This window comes from Panthera pardus, unplaced genomic scaffold (genome assembly GCF_024362965.1).
Source record: "Panthera pardus isolate Hobbes unplaced genomic scaffold, ASM2436296v1 HiC_scaffold_21, whole genome shotgun sequence".
Classification (NCBI taxonomy): Eukaryota; Metazoa; Chordata; class Mammalia; order Carnivora; family Felidae; genus Panthera; species Panthera pardus.
The window spans coordinates 41,128,088-41,149,165 of record NW_026526777.1 but is presented as its reverse complement, the minus strand read 5'-3'; the positions used below and the strand labels follow the sequence as shown (position 1 = coordinate 41,149,165).

Sequence of the window (21,078 nt, the reverse complement as noted above, 5' to 3'; positions counted from 1 at the left end):
GCAGCACAACACGGTGTGCGTGCAGTCCCGTCTCCCCCTTTGGCTTCGGAGTGGACCTGCTGGCCACGGGAGACCCAGGCACTGCAAGAGGCTGGGTCTTGTGCAGTCTTTCCTCTCCGTATGGAAACGCTGTACTTCGTGAGCCTGAGAGCTGTTGTCTGTTCTCAGCAACCTCGTACCACAGCATTGGTCTCTTCCCTGGGTGCCACTTACCTGCCTTCTAACCTTGGCCACATAGCCTGGCCTCCCAGTGAAGGGAGGGACAATCCCCCTGCTTCCCACCTTTGCCTGTGGCAGTCACTATCTCCCATTCCTGAGCTTTTTCGTAGGGCACTGGCTGGTTCTCCAGCACTCACCCCTGTAGATCACATCACTTTGGGTGTCACCATTCTTAGCTCTGCCATCTACCTACCACTTTCATGTGTTTTGATTCAAGGATATGGATATTTGGGTTCCCCCCCGCCAAGATTCAACCTGTCATTCCTATTGTGCCCTGAGCACCAAACACAGCATCTGGCACATCATGGGCACTCACTCACACGTCTGTTCTGGGAATCACAAGAAATATTTTAGAACCTGCCACAATTTGGGGTTAGTCCTCTTCCGAGAATTCCATTAAGGTTCACGGTTGTGTAGGGATTAAAGGTACAGCAGGGTTGGCCATCAGGAAGCTACTAGAGGAATTCAGGTGTGATGATGGTGGTTACTTCCAGTCTGTTGGACCACAGAGGATTCATGATCCTGAGGGCCATACGTTGCAACCTTTGAAATTCTTTTATTCTTCTAGATCGCTAGCTAGCTCCATTCTTCTCCAAGCTTGTATTTCTAGAAATAAACTAGAGCCTCCACACCTAGTCACTGGATGGTTGCTTTTTTATGGCCCACTTAATTGTGTGTGACTTTTCCGTGTGTTATTTTGCGAGGGTGATCAGAACTCAAGTCACCTGGGAGAAAAGAGTTTTCCCATGAATTACAGGGAAGAAACCCACCAATATAGAGCTCAAAGTTATCATTTGTCAGAGACCTCTTCTCTGGCCCACCCCCACCCTTGCTGGTCCTTTTGTCAATAGATTCTCAAACCCCCGTGAGTGCTTCATTTCAGCACCTCCTGCAATCTGTTAGACATTGTTTTGGAAGTTCTTTTTTGATGACGCCTTCAGTAGACTTTAAGCTCCATGAGATCAGGGACCACGTCCGTTGCCTCCGCTACCTCTCCAGCCCTCTGCCCAGTGCTCAGGACACGAAACTGTGCCCAACGACTGGACAAACGAGTGACGAACGTCAGAGCCCAGGCTGCTCAGACGTGTGCGTCTGTGAGCACGGCAAACAGGTCCTCCACACAGCTCAGCCTAGTCAGCTGTCCCTCGGGCAACCAGAAATCAGTGAACTTCACGGGGACTGGGTTTCTACACTTGGCTCCAAAGGTGAGGACACAAACACCTGACACGCTATTAATTTATAAATCAGTTTATTTACAGATTTTCTCTTTTCTTAAAGTACATTTCAGTTAACAAATCTATTTACACAGGTATACATGGGAATCCATCCCAGTTATTTTACAGGTCATACTTACAAACCACACCCCAAGTGTCGTGTGCGAGCTGCACCGGATGTGACTATTGGCTGAAAATGGCCTGGTGACCAGGCTATTTACACATACACAGTAAACGGGTTTGTTTTTTCATGTCTGCACAGTACAGTACACACACGGAGGCCAGGCCTCCCAGAGAACGCTTTGCAACGTGTTTCCCGAGAAGGCTTTGCAAAGTCCGGAAGGAAAAGCTATTAAACATACAGGTTAATTAAAATGACAGTACCTCCTTTACATCAGTTTACATTGTTTTCTTCACATTTTTATAATACAAAGATATTTTATTGAATTGCTGCACAACCAGTTTAAGATGATTTGTAAACATGTAAGTTCCTACAATTTGCATTAAACATCATTGTAGTTTCTATCATTTGCTCTTTGAATTAATGTTTTTATTCACTAGTATTCTTAAGGTAGTAAAAGAAGATGTAAGTTTGAACTTCTTGCAGAAAAGTTATGAGTCTCTAACGCTGTGCGAGTACACACTTTATTCAAGTATTGCAAAAAGCTAAGGCCACTTTTTTTCAAGACAAGAAAGTGAACAAAATTGTTTTTATCAATAGGCCACAACACTCTTATGAGCAATGAAATCTCTTCTGAAAGATAATTTCTCAGAGACCTGTAGTCACAGAAGGAATTTTCTTTTCTTTCGGGTAAAAGAAAAACAAATTGCCTTCCTTATTAACTACTTTTGAGCTCTTCCCACTTTTCCCTAGAATAAAAATTCCTGTTTAGACCTGAAGAGGGAATCTATACCCTGTACTTATTTAACCCAGAGTCAAGTACCCTGGATAGCACAAATTATTTTGGACTCAGAAATAAATCTGAAGCCTCTATGTTGGTTTACTACTAAATTCTGAGAGTGCTATTCTAAAAGATATTACTGCTGATGCAAAGATCTTTTTCTTAGAGGAATTACAAAGAAAGAGTGAAAGAGGATGGGAGTGGGGGGAGAAGGAACAAAGATTAGAAAGAGGGACTATTTAGATTCTTGAAGAGGCAGAGCTTGATTAAAAAGATCCCAATATGGAACGAGTGGCTGCGTATCCACAGTCATCAATCCTAATGCTAACAAGAAACACCTTTTCCATTATATCCAATAGTTAAAATAATAAGACATCTGCTAATCATAGATTCCTCTGTTTTCTGCTACCAAACTATGGACAACCATTTCTAAGCAGGGGCAAGACGGACCGACTGCTGCCTCCCCGGGGAGCCCGGATTTCTGAGGACCGCGCAGCCCCAGCAGCGCCCTCACCACGGAACTCTACGGGCTCCGCACTCTAATCTACTCTTTTCCTTTTCTGGAATCATAATGTCATAAAGAGTAAAGGTTAACTTTCTTATTAAAAATTGATTTAGATCCAAATAATGAGAATGTAGAAAAACAACCTATATTCCTATTATATTATTTTTATATTCACTTATAAAAAATTTATAGCAGCTGTAAAGTTTCAGTATCATAAGGACAATGTAATCCTACAAACAGCCAAAGGGTGTAGACAAGATGTTTTTCTGTCTTCCAAGTAACACAGACTAAAAACAAAGGCCTTTGCTTTTCCTTGGCCGCGTGAGAACAATATCTCCACACTACTGGTTAATAACCCCAAGAAACCCTAGCTTCTCTTAGTCAATCTGCTCGTTATGGCTACAAGACTAGAGCTCAACATCAAAAGCCCAGAAGAAATGCTGGCGATGCATCAAACTGCGCATTTCCCGAGACCCAGTCACCACATTTCAGTGCTTTCCTTATTTGTCAAGAGCTATCAGACCAGTCATTGTGCAAAATGCAAATATTCCAATGATCATTTCAGTAAGTGTCTCATGATGACAAGATGAAACCAAGGAGGAATGGAAGTGTGCATAGTGAAACACTTGAGACGCAAAGGCAAGTTGACAGGGAAGATGCAGAAATGAACGAACGTGCACACTTAAAGATTATACCATCTTTGGGGTTTTTCTAACATATTGTGAAGCTCTAACATTCCAGGATATTTGTAAATAGGAATCCAGTGGATGTCTTATATCATGCTTCTAGTTGGGACCTTCCAATATTAAGGCATTTACATTCACGCCTAAGATTATCCACATTCTTCTAGATTACTTGAAGAAGGATGGGACCGATTAAGAGAAACCAGTCGAGAAGGCAGTGTATTGAGGTCCCGGAGAGCATCATGTGTGCTCTAACGTAGCAGCTGGAGTCTATGTATTTCTTTTCAGGTACAGGTAAGAGTTGTGAGAAGCAATGCTGCAGGAGAGGCAGAACTGAATTGTGCAGTGTCTTTAAATCACCTTATTCCATTCCTGCTACTGCAGGTGATCTCGGAAAAGCTCATCTTCTTTTCACCGAATCAAACTGCCTTCTTCGATATGTGTATGGGTCTGTTTAAACCGTAGATTTCCTGTGCAAAGACTATGAACCACAGAAGCTTCAAGACGGAAGCTTAACTATTACAAGAAGAATCTTTCACTTCTGAATAGGGACACACGTTTCCAACTTAATAATTTATCTGAAAATAAATTAAAAAAAAAATGTTCCATAGCGCAACACAAGCACACGAACAACAGACACTATCTTTTTGTCTTTGGTGCACACACTCATTTCCTAAATCATTCAAGTAACAGCGTCTCTGACTTCTTGGGGGAGAGATGGGGGGTGGGAGGGAGTTGAATGTTTGAAGGCCAAAATGAATCATTTCCACTTTTGCCATGCCTGGATGCCTGAGATGGTCCTGAGGATCTGGGATTCTGGGAGCAGCTGGCAGAGGTTTAGAAGGAGTAAGCAAAGTGCAGGGACAGAAGAAGGGGTAGGAGAGCCGGCCCCGCATCCGTCCTTTGAGCCCGGTCTTCAGTGGGGGCATTCCTCGTTTTCATGCCCACACAGAGAAAACTAAAAATAATGCAAAGGTTTAAAATTCTGTAGATGATGCTCAGAAAGCAAGGCTACCACTGATTTGTTAACTCGACAGGTCCGCTCGGTGCTGCTCAACTGCAAGAATGGAAGAAAACGGTCTTCAAAAAGAAGCGAAAGGAATTCCAAAGTGTGAAATAGGCACACATGATTAAACTTGCCTATTTAGAAGTGGTTAAGGGTTTAATACTGTTGAGAGACTATCGTGTCCATTTATGACTTTCATGGTATGGACCAGGATTACGTCTCCAAAATGGTAGGACGCACGTTAGCTATACACCTCACCCCGCCTGACTTCAGATTCAACGAAGAGACAGCCTCGTCTAAGCTAAGAGGTGAGTCTGGTGTTTTCAGCCCACATCTGGGACCTGGTAGGGGCGCTAACAAGAGGTGTAGGATTATACCGCGTGTCAACATCAGGAGTGCGGCCCTGCCCACCGAAAATAACCAATCGATCCGGTGGACGGTCTCTAAAGGCAAAGGCTGTCATACCAGATATACCGCATGGTCCCATGAACTCCAAACCAGTAGTCTTTAAGGAAAGGTACCAAGTCCAGGAGCACTCTTGCTATGATGGAGATGGGGTGTGTATCAGGAGGCAGAAAGGCCCAGGACTCATATTACACTCAGTGTTCGATTTATTTGCAAGATGTCACACAAGTAGCACTCTCCCCTGTTTTTCACTGATCTGATTCAGAACATCGATAGTATCTCTGATCAAGGTCTCAAAGATCCCCTCGGCGAGCTGCATCTTCACACACAGCTCATCCTCGTCATAGTTCACCCACTGCGCCTCCTCTTCGTGCAGCTCCTGCACCTGGAATTTAGGGAACAACAAGGCGAGAAAATTACTGTCGCACAAAAGCTACAAAACTAATCATATTAATGCAATGCCTGATAGTAGGCATTATTATATATCAATGTGTATTACATGCCCGTCCATGAGAACACAGACCAAGGAAGTAAGTCAGACAAAAGGTAGTTTATATGATGATATCAAGATCCCTTTTCAAGTTGCAAGAGATTTGAAAAAACTCAACTGCCAAATAAAAGTGGCTTCAAAACTGTCAGAGTAGAATTTGACGATATTCCAGTATTTTACTAAGATATTTTAGATATTAAGGATTTATATTAGATATTAAGGTATTATAGATATTAAGGATTACAAGTGTGTTGTTGTCTATGACAACATAAGCAAATGTGTATAAGGATTTAAGGGGGAGAGAAGAATGTAAACGCTTAGATGTATGGATTTACAATTATAAAATGTATATATCGAAAGAAAATACTGAATGCGATTTTAGAATATTATAAATAAATGAAGTTTAATATTCATTACAGTATTTTTATTTTATTTTTTATGTTTATTTATTTTTTGAGAGAGAGACAGAGCTTTGAGCTGTCAGTACAGAGCCTAATGCGGGGCTCAAACTCACAAACTGTGAGATCATGACCTGAGCCAAAGTCAGATGCTGAACCAACTGAGCCACCCAGGCGCCCCTTCATTACAGTATTTTTAAAATGTATTATTGCTTAAGTTTATTTTAAAAATCAGTCATGTAATACTTGCTCTTTTTTTTTAACTGAAGTATAGTTGACACCGAATGTTAATTAGTTTGACACAGTGATTCAACAATTCCATACATTATGCCATACTCACCATGGTAAGTGTACTTACCATCCGTCATCATACAATGTTATTACAGTATTAGTTGCGTTTTAGGGTTTGGGGATTCCCAAGGTAAACTAAAACCAATCAAGTTAGAACTAACTGTCCAAGATTTTTTTGCCTGTTTACAATTTTTAAAGACTACTCTTAAAAACAAACAAACAAACATATGAGACTTAACAGTATGTAATGATACTCTATGTGGGTTGGAGGTGAGGCAGAGAAAGTGGATTGTAAACCCCAATCTAGTGAGAAATTCAGTGACCGGAGTGTCTAACCAGAAATCTAACCTGGTGAAAAAGCCGTACAACCACAAATACCTGACTTGCCCTGATCAGAGTTTCATCTCAAAAGACGCAGAGGAAGTGAAGGTGGGCGCTTGTACTCTGGTTCCTGTTAGGAGGAAATGAGAAGACTCCACTGCCCTGGAGTTTGAGAGCACAAGAAGAAAGAACAGCCTTGCCTGACAGGTGCCCTTGGCCAGGGCTGACAGATCTATGACACGGTGGCTGCCACATTCTTTCTCTTTGAGGAGAGTTTTTTGAAGGGTTTACAAAACATCCATTTCCTCTGTTCCCTAATTTATGATCCGTGAACACATATGCCACCAGAAAGGGCTCCAAGGTCAAATAAGTTTTAGAAAGCTCCCTCTGGGAGTTTCACAATGTAAATTAGCCTATTAAAAAGAAGTCCACCAGTAAATAAATTTATTTAAAATTTTTTTTAACATTTATTATTGAGAGACAGAGAGAGACAGAGCATGAGCATGGGAAGGGCAGAGAGAGAGGGAGACACAGAATCTGAAGTAGGCTCCAGGCTCTGAGCTGTCAGCACAGAGCCCGATGCGGGGCTCGAACTCACAAACCACGAGATCATGACCTGAGCCAAAGTCGGACGCTTAACCGACTGAGCCACCCAGGCACCCCAAGAAACATTTAATCCAGGGTTTCCCATATTTATTTGATCAAAGAATCATTTTGTATGGATGTGTAAGAAATACAATTAACCTCCCAAGGAACTGGTGTTCCTCTCATGAAGGATGCTGTATGCAACAGCCTAATGCAACACTTCTCAAACTGGTGTTGAGGGAGAACCATGTTCTGGGAAAGCTAAGAGGTGTGTCCCCACATAAGATTTCATATTGCCCATGAATTTTGTCCAAACAAAGTTGCACAGCTTTCCTTTTTATAAGTTTTCCCAACCTTTAATGTTAAATCTTTTCTCTTCCCCAATAACACAATTTAGGAAGCACTGTCCTAAGGCAACCAATTGTGGCCTTAGAGTAGAATATATGCTTGGGACTTCATCTGTTATCTCAGTGCACAGACGATAAGCCCCCACAGTGCCCTCATCAGATTTAGCAAAAGCTTTGCTCCTCCTTAAGAGCAGGAACCATTTCCCTTTTGGCTGGCGAGGACTAATATCATGTTTTCCATTTTGCTTTAGCCATCAAAAAGCACAAAGCCCAACTCAGAACTTCAACTATGGCAACTGAGGGATCTCGTAGCCTGCAGATCTGCCTCCGTGTTTTTTCTTCTGGCTTTTGGAGCCTATTCTATTTTCTTACACATTTTCCTCTGTTCCTGCAGATGTGTTATGGATGTATGGTAAATTAGTATGTATTATATAAATTAAATTACATTAAAAAGTCAGTCTAATAATTTTAATTTCTCAGTGACAAGGATGGTGCGAATAGAATGTGCTAAGCATCTGGCACATGGATTTTTTACTGAGTGCTAAAAGGCTGTCTTTGGCTCTGTCCAGTTCATCGTTTGCAGCAATGACCCGGATGAATTTTAGAGGTAACAAGAAGTTGAGAACAGAACTACGTTGGAAAAACGAACTAAAAAATGTATGGGTAGCTTGGAATGAAGAGCCAAATTTAACAAGATGATGCAATAAAAGAATAAGGTCCTATATTTGGGTCCCCAAAATAACAACAGAGGGACAGGTTGAAACTTTAGTCTTGGGGTTTTCCTAAGTTTTTGTGAGTCCTGTGAGAATGATGTAGCTAAAAATAAAACAAATGTAATTATAAACTGCATTAGTCCAAGTGTAATATCTAAAAAACGAAGGGTTGCATGTCCATACTAATTAAATACACGAAATATTATATGGTCAGTTCTGTGCACAGTATTTAAAGAGGGACACTGAAAAAAGAGGTAAAGTGAAAAGATGTCGAGGGGACTTAAAAACACTATCAGACAAGAGGAGAGAATACCGTTTAAAAGGGAGAGAAAGACTCAGGTGCAACACGACAGCTGCCTCAAAGGCATGCAGGAAGAATTCAAATTGTTAGATAAAACACCAAAGCTGGAGAAGTAAATTATAATTAATTATATGAAAGAAAACCCTTTTAGGCTTACTATGAGAAAGAACTTATCAACAATAGGTAGACCCTCAGGAGCTATCTCGTACCTTAACAGACCTTAACTTGTAAAGGAGATTCAATCATAAGCTAGGTGGTTTCACTACAGGATTTGTCCTTAGTGCAATTGTACCTACAGTAGAGGCAATTTCCAAGGCTACTATGTGTAAAGGATATGCAAGAGTTGGTCTAATTTCTTGTCGTTCATCCCACATCACATACACTTTGAGAATGCATTGCTAAAAATAGCTCATCATATTCTTAGCTCACCTAAGAGAAAACTTAATGTCCTTCTGGAGTGGTAAAGAGACAGAGTGAATGAGACCTGGAGCTGAAAGAAAGATTTCTGTTCTTATTTTTGGCTAATGGAGGCCCTTCTGTCTAAAAAAAAAAAACTTTCTTTGTATTTTACTCACCTCAAATAATGCCTACTGACACAGGGAGAGTTAGACTGATTAGGGACCTTCCTAGTCTGAGCGATGACAGCTAAATTACACATTTCCTTTTGGAAAGCAACTTTTGGAGGAAGCTACTGTTCATTCTGGAATATTTACTATAACAGATCATCCTGTCACAAGTGCTCACGTTCAGCGGGAGGGCACCCGTCCACGGTGTGGATGCCACCGCGCCGACTCAGGGACATGTTCCTGCCATGCTCTCTCCTCTGCGCCATCACAAGTTCTCCTTTTTCCTGTCAGCATATTTTTTTCATGCTACAAGAATGCTCTCTTGTCACCATGTCCCCCTCCATCTTTCGCTTCACAAAAAAACTCCTTTGACATGTCCATTTTTGCTCTCACTAATCTCTTGTTCTCTCTTGAAACCTACTGCAAATCAAATGTTTACCTCATGCACGCCACCCAAAGTCTTTGTATTAATGTTAAGATCAGTAAAGACCGCCACGTTGCTAAATCCCATGGTAAATCCTTAGTTCTCATTTTACTTGACCAATTAGCTGTATCCCATGCAGTTGATTCTTGCCTCTTCCTTAAAACACTCTTACCTGGCTTCCAGGACCCCACCCTCTCCTGGCTTGCTTCTACTTCACTGGCTGTTCCTTTTTAGTTTCGTTTGTTTGTTCCTCCTCATCTTCTGAATACATGAAACATTAGAGTGTGTCAGGAATTAAGTCCTTGGACCTCCTCCCTTTGCATCTACACTCTGTTGGTCTCAGGGCTCTGACTGCCATCTATGTGTCCACCACTCCCAAAGTCCTACCTCCAGCCTAGGACTCGTGCCTGAGATCTAGACTCGTATGTCCACTTGCCTCTTCAGTATCTCCATTTGGATGTTTATCAGACACCTCAAATTTAACAGGTTCAGAACAGAACTCTTAATATTGCTTCCCAACCTGCTCCTCTCAATCTTCCTCAAGTCGGCAAAGGGAAGTTCCATCCTTTGAGTTGTTCAGGCCAACCCGATGGAGTTATTTTTAATACTTTTCCCTCTCTCATATGGCACAATTTATCAGCAATTCCATTCTGCTTTGAAAATCTGTCTAGAATCTGACCACTTCTTACCACCTCAACACCACCACACTGGTGCTAGCCACTATTATTGCTTGTCTGGATTATGACAATATCCTGCTGGTCTCCTTGCTCCCGCCTTTACTACCATTCCCTCAGTCTATTCTCAACACAGCAGTCACAGTGATCCTGTTAAATAAATTAAGTCAGATCACATCACTCTTCTGCTCAAACCTTAAATGTCTGCTGATCTTATTCAGCGTAAAACCTAGTTTTTACAAGGGCCTATTAGACCCTGTATGATTCGGCCCTCTGTGCGTGTATACACACACACACACACACACACACACACACATACACACACACACACACACCGATACTTCTGGGACATCATCTCCTACTACTTTTTCTGACTCCTCACTCTGCTCCATACCCAGTGATTTTCCCCTAATAATCAAGGCCTGATGTATCTTTTCCAGAATGTTCTTCCCCTGGATGAGTGTTTGGCTCACTTCATTTCCCTCAGTCCTTTAAACAAATGTCATCTTCTCAGTAAAATCTTTCCCAGCCATCCTATCTAGAACTGCAACTCCCAATATTCCCTTATTGCCTCCATAGATTTATTTTTCTTATGTATCTGTCTCCCTTACTAGAATGAAAGCTCCTTGCATTTTGTCTGGTTTGTTCACTAATGTATTCCCAGGGCCTAGAATACTACTTAGCACATAGCAGGTCCATAAGAAATGATTGATTGATTGATTGATTGGGTTAATTTGAACTGGCCACAGATGCTCCTGGGAGCTCAGTGGATCTAATGCTGTAACAGGGAAATATGTGAATAGTTTTCTCGGTTCTTTCTTATCGTTGTAAAGCATGGTATTCATGCATACATACATCAGAGTCCCTTTTCCAATTAAACTTTTCACATGATTTAATTCTGTGTTAATCTTTTCTTTTATCACACTGGACTGTGTGGTGATGAACCAGTGTGATGAAAGAAAATACTGGCATTGGTCAAAAAAGTATATTGAAAAACTTGGCGATATGGCTGACATATTATATGATCTTATAGGAAGATGGAATCACAGCATTCTGGGATTAAATCTAGCTAGTAGTGTTAGGATCTTTAGGCAGAGGTGGCAGCATCTGCTTGTTCTGAGTCCAAGTGCTTTCATCTCTCAGGCATAGGTAACAGATTAAAACTACTATAGCTGAGAGGCATGTACATTTTTATTTTTTTCAAGTTTACTTATTTATTTTGAGACAGAGTGCGTGTGCATGGGAGGGGCAGAGAGAGGGGGAAAGAGAGAATCCGGAGCAGGCTCTGCCCTGTCCTGACGCGGGGCTCGAACACACGAACTGTGAGATCATGACCTGAGCTGAAACCAAAAGTCGGACGTTTAACCGACTGAGCCACCCAAGTGCCCCAGCTTGTGTATTTTTAATAAAAAGATGAAATTTTTACTTTCACGATGCAAAAAAACAAAAATTTTCATAATGTATCTCATAGCACCAAGTCAAATTTCTGACCCAAGTTCTAAGTGACATAATTTAGACTCTGGCTATTTATAGGCAGGGAGGGTAGGGATCAAATAAGAAAATGATTGTAAATCAATAAAAACGTTTACACTAATAATATCTACTACTTTTGAGAGCTTTCTATATGCCACTTAAGACATACAGTACCTCATTTGGTCATCACTACAACTCTATGAGGCTGTCACTCTACAGAGGGGGAGACTGAGAGACAGAGAGGTAACCTGCCCAAAGTCACGTTGTTAGTAAGTGGTAGGAGACAAGTTTGGAACCTTCAAGGAGTCTGATTCCACAGATCTGGCTCTTAACTGCTATGCCCTATTTTCTCATTTTAGTGGCACTAACATCCATGGGAGCATTCTGGGGATCGTACATCCAAGAATATTAAACGAGGCTCAGGATATTTCAGGACCTCTAAAATCTAAAGATCCTAACCAAAATTACCAACAGTCAAAACTCTAGAAAAACAATAAAACTCATCGATTTTATAAGAAAAGCTGGCTTCATTTTATCTACAGTATTGAGCTGACCAAAATGTTAATCACTGACTTCTTCTGCTCTTTTAAATGATAATACCCAAATATTACTTAGAAATAAAATTTGAAAAACTCCTGGCGTACGTTAAAACACCACCACCCCCAACACCACAACTAGCTGGCAAGCCCGTCAGAGTAAAAATGGTAAGATAAGAGTAAGGTGATGCGAAAAAGTTCTCATATAAAGACATATATTGGATAAAATACAACAAAAAATATTTGTAATGCGTAGGGAAATCTTGAGAAAAGAGGAAAATCCTGACTACCAGAACAAATAGGGATTTAAAAGAGTAGCAAGAGCTGCAACTATTTAGGGGAAGAATCAAGCACCGTGGAAGAGAGAACAGGGCCAAAGGGATGTCCAGAGAGGCGCCACAGGGAAATGGAGACTTGGGGAGAGGCAATATTCTAAGAGACAATAATAGCTGAGAATTTTCCAGAATTGAGTAAAGATATGAATCCATAGATTTAATAAGCACAGTGAGTCCAAAGCAGGAAAACAAAAAACAAAAAACAAAAAACAAATCCACATCTAGACACATCCAGAGAAACTGTGAAACAAACACACAAATACACAAACACACACACACGGTCTTCCACAGAAACCAAAAAGATAAGACAGATTCCCCAAAAAGAACTATCAGCAGATGTCTCAAGACCAACAAGAGAGGTCAGGTTACAGGAAAATAGTATCTTCAAGCTGCTGAAGTGAAAGAACGATCGTCCTAGAATTCAATATGTAAGTAAGCCGGAATTCAGGAGCAGGGGCTGAGATCAGAGCAGACAGACAGACCTGCAGACAAAGGCTGAGAGCTGACATGATGTTTGTGGGATTAACGAAATACTAAAGTATGGACATTAGAAAGGTGGAAACAATGGTTTCTGTATTATTTTCATTCTTTTTTGTCATTCTGAAATATGTAAGGATTAAACATGCAAAAAATTTAGAATAACCAATGAACAGGTAAAAATATTAACCACATTGATAATAAAATTAAATAGAGCAAAATGAGCTCATTCTTTTGGTAAAGACTTACACATTGGTAGTAGCTAGTATTGGCAAAGGTGGGAACCTCCACTCTTGTACCGTGCTGGTAAGGATGTATAATTGCTACGACCTTTTTGGAGAACAATTTGACAACACATACGTAAGCCTTAACATTCTGCATATGCTTTTAATCAGCGATTCTATTTCTAGGAGTTTATCCTAAGGAAACCACTGGAAATAAGTACAAAGATCTACCATATCACAAGATGTTTATTACAACACTGCCGTTTAAAAGAGCAAAAAAAATTACTGACTGGTTAAATAAATGATGGTACATCCGTACAATGGATTACTATACTTCCACAACAATAAAATGGGATAAAGTTATTAAATGTGATATAAAATAGAGGAACATTTAGTGACAAGAAAAAAGTTCACATTTTATTGACTAAAAACAGATTACAAAAAAGAGACCATGATCTCAACTGTTTAAAAAAATCCTCTGTATAAAGACCCTAAGTCTATATATCACAATATTAAGAGCTATCTAGGTGATGAGATTATCATGATTTTTCTTTTGACTTACCAATATTTTCTAAATTTCATAAAATGAGCATGATCGTTTCATAATAAACATGATTTTTCTTTTGTACTATGGGAAAAATTTTGGTTCATGTGATATAAAAAGATTGTTTTGAATCTCAGTCTCTCTATGCAGGAGAATTAGAATCTCCAGATGCTAGGTTGGCTAAATCTAACAGTGGGAGAGGAGTTTATTTAGCATTTTTTTTTTTAATTTTTTTTTTTTGAATGTTTATTTATTTTTGAGACAGGGAGAGACAGAGCATGAACAGGGGAGGGTCAGAGAGAGGGAGACACAGAATCTGAAACAGGCTCCAGGCTCTGAGTTGTCAGCACAGAGCCCGACGCGGGGCTAGAACTCACGGACCGCAAGATCATGACCTGAGCCGAAGTCGGCCACCTAACCGACTAAGCCACCCAGGCGCCCCTATTTAGCATTTTTAATAATTAACTCAAGGAACTAACAGTATCATTTTGCTATACATTAAGAGTGAACTCATGAAACAAGTTACATAGGCCCGGGTCTCTCTGTAGGAAGGTGGAAAACAGTTTATGACCAGCAAAGGGAATATTCACAAAATATATCTTATTACTATTTTCCCAACTCCCAAATCTCCTGAATTGTTGTACATTGACATTACCCTCACCCAAGCTATAATAATCTCATACTAGCAAAAGGAATTTTTGTTTGCTATTTAAGAATTTTCTGAAAACTGCTGGAGAGACCAATGTTTTCCTGTGTAAGTGATCCTATCTGGCACCTGGAAGCCTATGCCTTCCAAGGACAAGATCTTGTTTTGTGGTACGTCTAATAAAGAGCTACAAATCAATTCATTTATTGTTCACTTGTGAGATGTATTACTTGTCATTTCTGACTAATAATTCCAGTCTGAAGATGCCTCCAAATTGTTGCTCCCCCGCCAACGTATTTAATCCTTTCACTGTGAAGATGACATTTTTATAACCATGTGAAGTGAGAGCTGTCTGTAACTAGCTGGAAGCCGCATGCATTAAGCCTTCACTCTCTGTTCATTTTGAACTGCCACACTATGCTGGTTTCCTCATTTACTTGACATGTGCTCAAGATAAACTTACCTAAGAAGTTTTGCTTCAATAAACCTAAACAGTCACCTTTGACCTACAGGCTACATCCTTCTCACTGGTCTTTTTTCCTCCACACATTTCTTTTGAAGGATTCTTCCAGCATTTTAATTTTTTTTAATTCTTTTTTTTTTCTTTTGAGAGCGAGAGAGAGAAAGTGTGAGCAGGGGAGGGGCAGAGAGACAGGGAGAGAGAGAATCCCAAGCAAGCTCTGCACCATCAGTGACCTGAGCTGAAATCAGAGTCAGGTGTTTAACTGACTGAGCCACCCAGGTGTCTCATTTCCAGGACTTTTAAAACTGCAGATCTGGTCTTGTAATCTCTCTTGCTTAAACTCCTTGCTTTTACAATAAAATCCAAAATCCCTGATGTGGCTTACAAGGCACTGCAGGACACAGACTCTACCTCTCCAGTTTATGCCACCTCCAGCCGTGCTAACATTTCAGCTCAGACCCATGCTCATTTCAGGTCTTTGCAAACGTGGTTTGCTTTCCGTGAATTGTTCTTCTATCTTAGAACCCAGTTAATGCTTACTTGTCTTTAAGGTCTCAGCTCAGATGTCACTTCCTCAGGGAAGTCTTCCCTGACCATCTTCATCAGATCAGTTTCCTCTGGGTTATGCTTGTATAAAGCTCTCTGTTCCTCTATTTTTATCACTTAATTTATAATTTATAAAATTTCTAATTTACTTATGTAAATTATATATTAATGGCTAGTTTTTCCAGCCAAGGATAAATCCATGAAGGCAGGGTCTAGGTCTGTCTTGCTTACCACTGTAACATTAGTCGTTAATTAGCACAATTCTTGACTCAGTGTGTGCCCTGAGATGATTTATAGAGGATATGATCAATTTAACTGATAGAAGGGGTACATGAATGTTTCCTGACATGCTCTCTTCTTTAACTCCTAAAGAAGTGGAGGAAGTAACGACTTAGAAATTAACAAGAACTCAAACTTTAAGCTGCTGTAGAACTATGAGAACAAGTTCACGTTCTTAAGAGGCAAAGAGCTATGAAAAACTAGTTGCTTAAAATCTTGGCTCTTATTTGCTGGGCAAGTCACTTAATATCTCTGAGTCTAAACTTTTTGTAAAGATTTTTTTTTTTTTTTAAATTTCACCCATTTTTAGAGAGACAGGGAGAGAGCACAAACGCGGCAGAGGGGCAGAGGGAGACAGAGAGAATCTTAAGCATCCTCCACCCTCAGGGCAGAGCCTCACGTGGGGCTCGATCTCACGACGCTGGGATCATGGCCTGAGCTGAAATCAGGAGTCGGAGGCTCAGCTGAGTCATCCAGGTGCCCCAAGATTTTTTATTTTTAAGTAATCTGTACAATCAACGTGGGGCTTGAACTCGAACTCTGAGATCAAGAGTCACACACTCTGCTGACTAAGCCAGCCAGGTGCCCCCAAACTTCCTCATTTGTAAAACAGAATAACGTGAGTCCTTCCTGCCTCATATAATTACTGTGAGGATCAAATAAAGCATGAAAAAGAATGGCAAAGTATAAAACTCTAAATAAATGTTTATCTAGTGTAGTCGTTACTGAGTAAATGAAGCAATGGAAAGGCGCATACTTGGGGAAAACTCATTAATTTAAGCCTTACATTTGTTTTTTGTTATATGAATATAAATACAGACAAGATAAAATAGTTCAGAATCAAAATGTTTAGAGATAAACCTGAATCAAGTAATGAGTTTCCCGAAGTTTGCTACTGCTTAACATTCTTTTAGGGAACAAAGAAAAGAATGACTTTTTTTTTTTCTTTCCTTTTTCTTTCTTTTTTTTTTTGTTTGAGAAATGTTTTTCTAGTGCTAGGGGAATCTATTGCCAAATGGAATAAATCCTACCCAGCTAAAAGCTCTGGATAATAATAACGAGGAGGAAATGATAACAGCTAGTATTTACTGAGTTATATATAGCCAGGGAACTCTTGCATACATACATATGTAAACATACTTTTAATTCTCTTAATAACTGTCTTGGTAGATTACAGATAGGGAGACGAGACACAAGGAGATTAGACAATTTGTCCAAGATTACACACCAGGTATGTGGCAGAAAAGGGATTTAAAGGCAGGCAGTCTGGCCCCAGAGTCTACACTGATCTCTTCTTAAAGCCGTACCTCATCCACTCGGCTTTTTATTTCTCAAGTTTTCCACGCCCACAAAATACTGTTCAGTTACATATTCATCTGTCAAGTTCAAAAGAAAGCAAGTTCCAAAACTGAGGGGCAGAAATGCAGCAAGTGAAGGCTTTACGGCTTCACTATCATAGACTTAGGGTCAGTTACATTCCTTTTCTTTTTAGAATGTGACTACATTCTGATTTTAGAAGAGACAGTCAAAATAAACATATTGCAGTTATATACACTGACCAGGATATGATCCACTCGGTCTCTTTTCTTTCTTCCAAATTTCATCATTTTCTGCCAATCTGTTTTGTGGTTTGGCTCCTTTTTAAGACTAAACAACTTGAGCACTTCGGTGGCTATGAAGTTCTGTGAAAATAAGAGGAAGTAATGAACCAAACAGCCAAGTTTCTGAAAGTCAGTGCTTATAATGCAGGTGCATGCTAAGAACATAGCATTTATAATAAAAGATCATACAAATTTCTTCCACTTAACAGTTCCACTTAGCAATTTGAAGACAAAAGCATTCCAAATGCTCTGACTTTACTTACTCACTTAAAGAATTTTTCTTTTTACACAACATACAAAAGTAAAACCCACTGATGAATCTGCAAAGAAAAATCACTTTAGAGTCCCCTCTATCTAAGAACCGCCATTAGCTAACTTCAAGCGGGCAAAACTATTAGAGAAAGCATTAAATAAATCTCTGCACTTAAAGAATCCCACATAAAGGTTCGAAGCAGTGCCATGGGAGCAAAGTACAGGCTTTGGCTGGGATAGTTTATTTTGAAGCACCATGACTGAATATGTTGAATTGTAAAAATATTAATCAGTGCTTCAATATAAAAAGCATGATAATTTTACAAACAATATTTAAACTATCATCCTTAAAAACACTTTACAAAATGTTATTTCAATATTAAAATCGCTGGGCAGCATCACTGTATGTTATACTGATATATGCATTTTGATGATTGTTGATATATATTATGCATCTTGTCTTTTTAAAAAATTTTTTATTTGAGAGAGAGAGAGAGAGAGCATGAGTGGGGAAGAGGGGCAGAGGGAAAGAGAGAATCTTAAGCAGGCTCCACGTAGAGCTCAATCCCACGACCCTGGGATCATGACCTGAGTGGAAATCAAGAGTTGGACATTCAACCAACTGAGCCACCCAGGCGTCCCATTATGTATCTTGTCTTATTTCAACTTATCTGTCCTTTGTTATTAGTAAAACAATTGGCGTTTACAACTTTTTATGGTTGTTCCATTAAAAAAATGTCAATGGGGGGAAAAGACACATTTATGAATCGGAATCATTTGAAAAGATTCTCAAACTACCAATGCCCCCAAACTCCACCAATCCACACACATTTTCTAGCTCTCTCTCTTTCAAGGATGTATCAACACTGGCGGGCTGAAAGCAATGGAATACACCTGTGTTTTGAAAAAGCTCCCCAGGCAGTTCTGATACTTTATTCCTCACAGCTGAAAATCATTTTAGAAGTTTTCTTTTTTTAATGAATCAAAAGTAATCTTTGGAAGCTTTTTATTTCTTCCTTACTTTAATTTAAGCAGGGGTCAGCCTGTAAATATTTAAGGCTTTGTGGGCCATTTGGTCTCTGTCGCAACTACTGAAGTCTGCTGTTGTAGCAGAATGGCAGTCATACACGATATTTAAACAAATGGGTGTGGCTGTGGTCCAATACACCTTCATTTACAAAAACAGGTGGTAGGCTGGATTTGGACTGTGAGCCACAGTTTGCCTAACTTCAATGTAGGCATACATGACATCCCATAAATATCTGTTGGTGTTCTATGGTACAAAATATTTTCAAAAGCTTTCTGTAGTTAAATAATACTGTATTGTACATTTGAAAGTCACTAAGAGAGATCTTAAAATTTTTTCATCACACAAAACAATTTGTAACCATATGTAATGATGGATGCTAACTAGACTTGTGGTGATCTTGTTTTTTTAATAATATAGACAAATACAGAATCATTATGTTGTATACCTAAAACAAATATAATTATGTTAATTATATCTCAATTAAAAAAACAGACTAAATTGTTTAGGCAATGCCTCCACATGACATACCAGAATAATGTATATGTTCTTTACTATATTTTAATAGTCCACATACACTCCTGGATGATGTAAGAAAATACACCAGTAAGATGAGCACAGGTGACCCTTGAACAACATGGGTTTGAACTGTGTTGACCCACTTATACACAGAGTTTTTTCAAGAAATACATAACAGTACCATAAACGTATTTTCTTTTCCTTAAGATTTTCTTAGTGACATTTCTTTTCTCTAGCTTACTTTATTATAAGAATACAGTATACAAAACATGTAACATACAAAATATGTGTTAATTGACTATATTATCAGTAAGGTTTCTGGTAGACTGTTAGTAGTTAAAGATTTTCAACTGCGTAGGGGGTTGGCAGCTCTAACCCCCAAAGATGTTCAAGGGTCAACTGTAGCTGGAGGTATGCTATAGGGGCAGGATGCAGGAGGCAGGCTTTCTGTGATCAAATAAGTCTGGAAAACACAATTCCAGAGCCTTGTTCCTCAGGGTGGGTTCTAGGGTCAACAGCGTCCACATCACTTGGGAGTCTGTTAGAAATGGTACTCCTGACCTGCTGAGTAAGAATCTCCATTTTAACCAAATCCCCAGTGATTCATACGCACATTACAGTTCAAGAGGCACTACACTGGGAATACAACCTTTGCTATATTAAGGAAACATGTGAACGGGCAGAAATTTCCACCAATGTGACTTTGAAGTTTTGCTGGGAGTCACTGTAGCTTCAAGGCACTTAATCTTTTCAGGGGCTTCTTAGATACCAAACAATATTTTTTATATATCATATTACTATCCCACATATTTCAAAACCACATAACTAATTTGAGACCTCCAAAATCAAAGATGAAAAGGTAACACCTGTCTAGGGCTGGCATATTTGATAGAAGACATGTTTTCAGGTATACTTCTAGAATACTGTACCATGATCTCTAAATTGCCAAAAATTTACCTGGAAGTCCAATAATTTATCTCCCAGAGTATTTCCTAATTTTTTCTTAAATATTATAAATTATGTACACATAGGAAATGTTAAAAAGTTACACTTGCAAACACTTGAGGATTCAGGACTCCCTCTCACCTCATCCCTCCACTGCTCATGGACTTCATGAATCAACAAACATGTACTGAAAACCCACTATGCAAAAGGCCTTGAGGACAGAAGGAGAATCATACAGAAGAGCACCTGCTTTTACGGCATTTATAGATCTACATAAATGAACAGCAAGTCAAAAAAGGAGATACTCTCTAGTTTGCAGTTTACCTTGATTTCATCAAGGTTATTTGGATTTTTCACTCGTCGGAAATAACTGGAGTTGATTCTACATGGCTTCATCCAGACGGGCTGATTCAAGTTGGGATCCTCTGCGAATATTTCCTCAAAAATCTCTTTTGTTAAATCAAAAACCGCCTTGACAGAGAAAAATGAAACAAAAATAAAATGGCTACAAATCCAAATTTCAAACAACAGAGATGAGTTTAAAAATTAAAATTATCCTTCCAGGTTACATACCTGTTTGTAGACTCTTTTACTAGTGCTTTCTATATCTAGACCCTTACTGGCACAGCCAAGCAGTTTTGTAGGAACACTGATGCTGTGGAGATCATGACCTAATTCTTTCCATTTCCAGAGTTCTTCCACTGCATCATGTACAAGAGTTTCTACTTCCTCTGTGGTATGGGGGACTGCCAACAGTGTCTCACATGGCTTTTGGGGAGCTCTTTTAGGTTCTGCCATTAGAGGTACAATTGTTTCTTCTGCCTTGTTTTTGGGGATCTTGTGAGAAGAGCTCAAACCAAAGTCTTCATCAAACCAGTCTTGATCATCTCCTAACACGCTCAGGAACTCCCGGCTGATCTCAAGTTCAGCAAGTCTTTTAGCGAGCTCCTCCTGTCCACTGGCACCAAATACTGGACTCTCCTATGGAAATGGAACCATTCAAACAGAGCACCGTTTAGTAACCTCAGATCATTCATTTGGGCTTTTTGTTTTTAAAGACAAAGCAAATATATTATTTGTATGTTTACTCTTTTTCTCTACAAGCAAAACAAAAACAACATGGTGGCTACTAATTAATAATTTAAGAAGAAAGTATCCTGCTTCCCA

At 39.6% G+C, this 21,078-nt stretch overlaps 1 protein-coding gene across 3 annotated transcripts in view; it reads right to left on the bottom strand.

Annotated features, from left to right (window-relative positions):
- Window positions 1–1,451: 1,451 nt before the first annotated feature.
- CEP350 (centrosomal protein 350) overlaps window positions 1,452–21,078 on the bottom strand; it is a 154,836-nt gene continuing 135,209 nt past the window's right edge. For all 3 annotated transcript variants that reach the window (XM_053909161.1, XM_019428143.2, XM_053909162.1), the window contains 4 exons: window positions 20,485–20,892; window positions 20,236–20,382; window positions 17,127–17,249; window positions 1,452–5,319 (listed from right to left, as the gene is read on the bottom strand). In XM_053909161.1, the coding sequence (XP_053765136.1) occupies window positions 5,155–5,319; window positions 17,127–17,249; window positions 20,236–20,382; window positions 20,485–20,892 (843 nt within the window). In that variant the 3' untranslated portion in view covers window positions 1,452–5,154. The remainder of the gene's footprint in view (window positions 5,320–17,126; window positions 17,250–20,235; window positions 20,383–20,484; window positions 20,893–21,078) is intronic.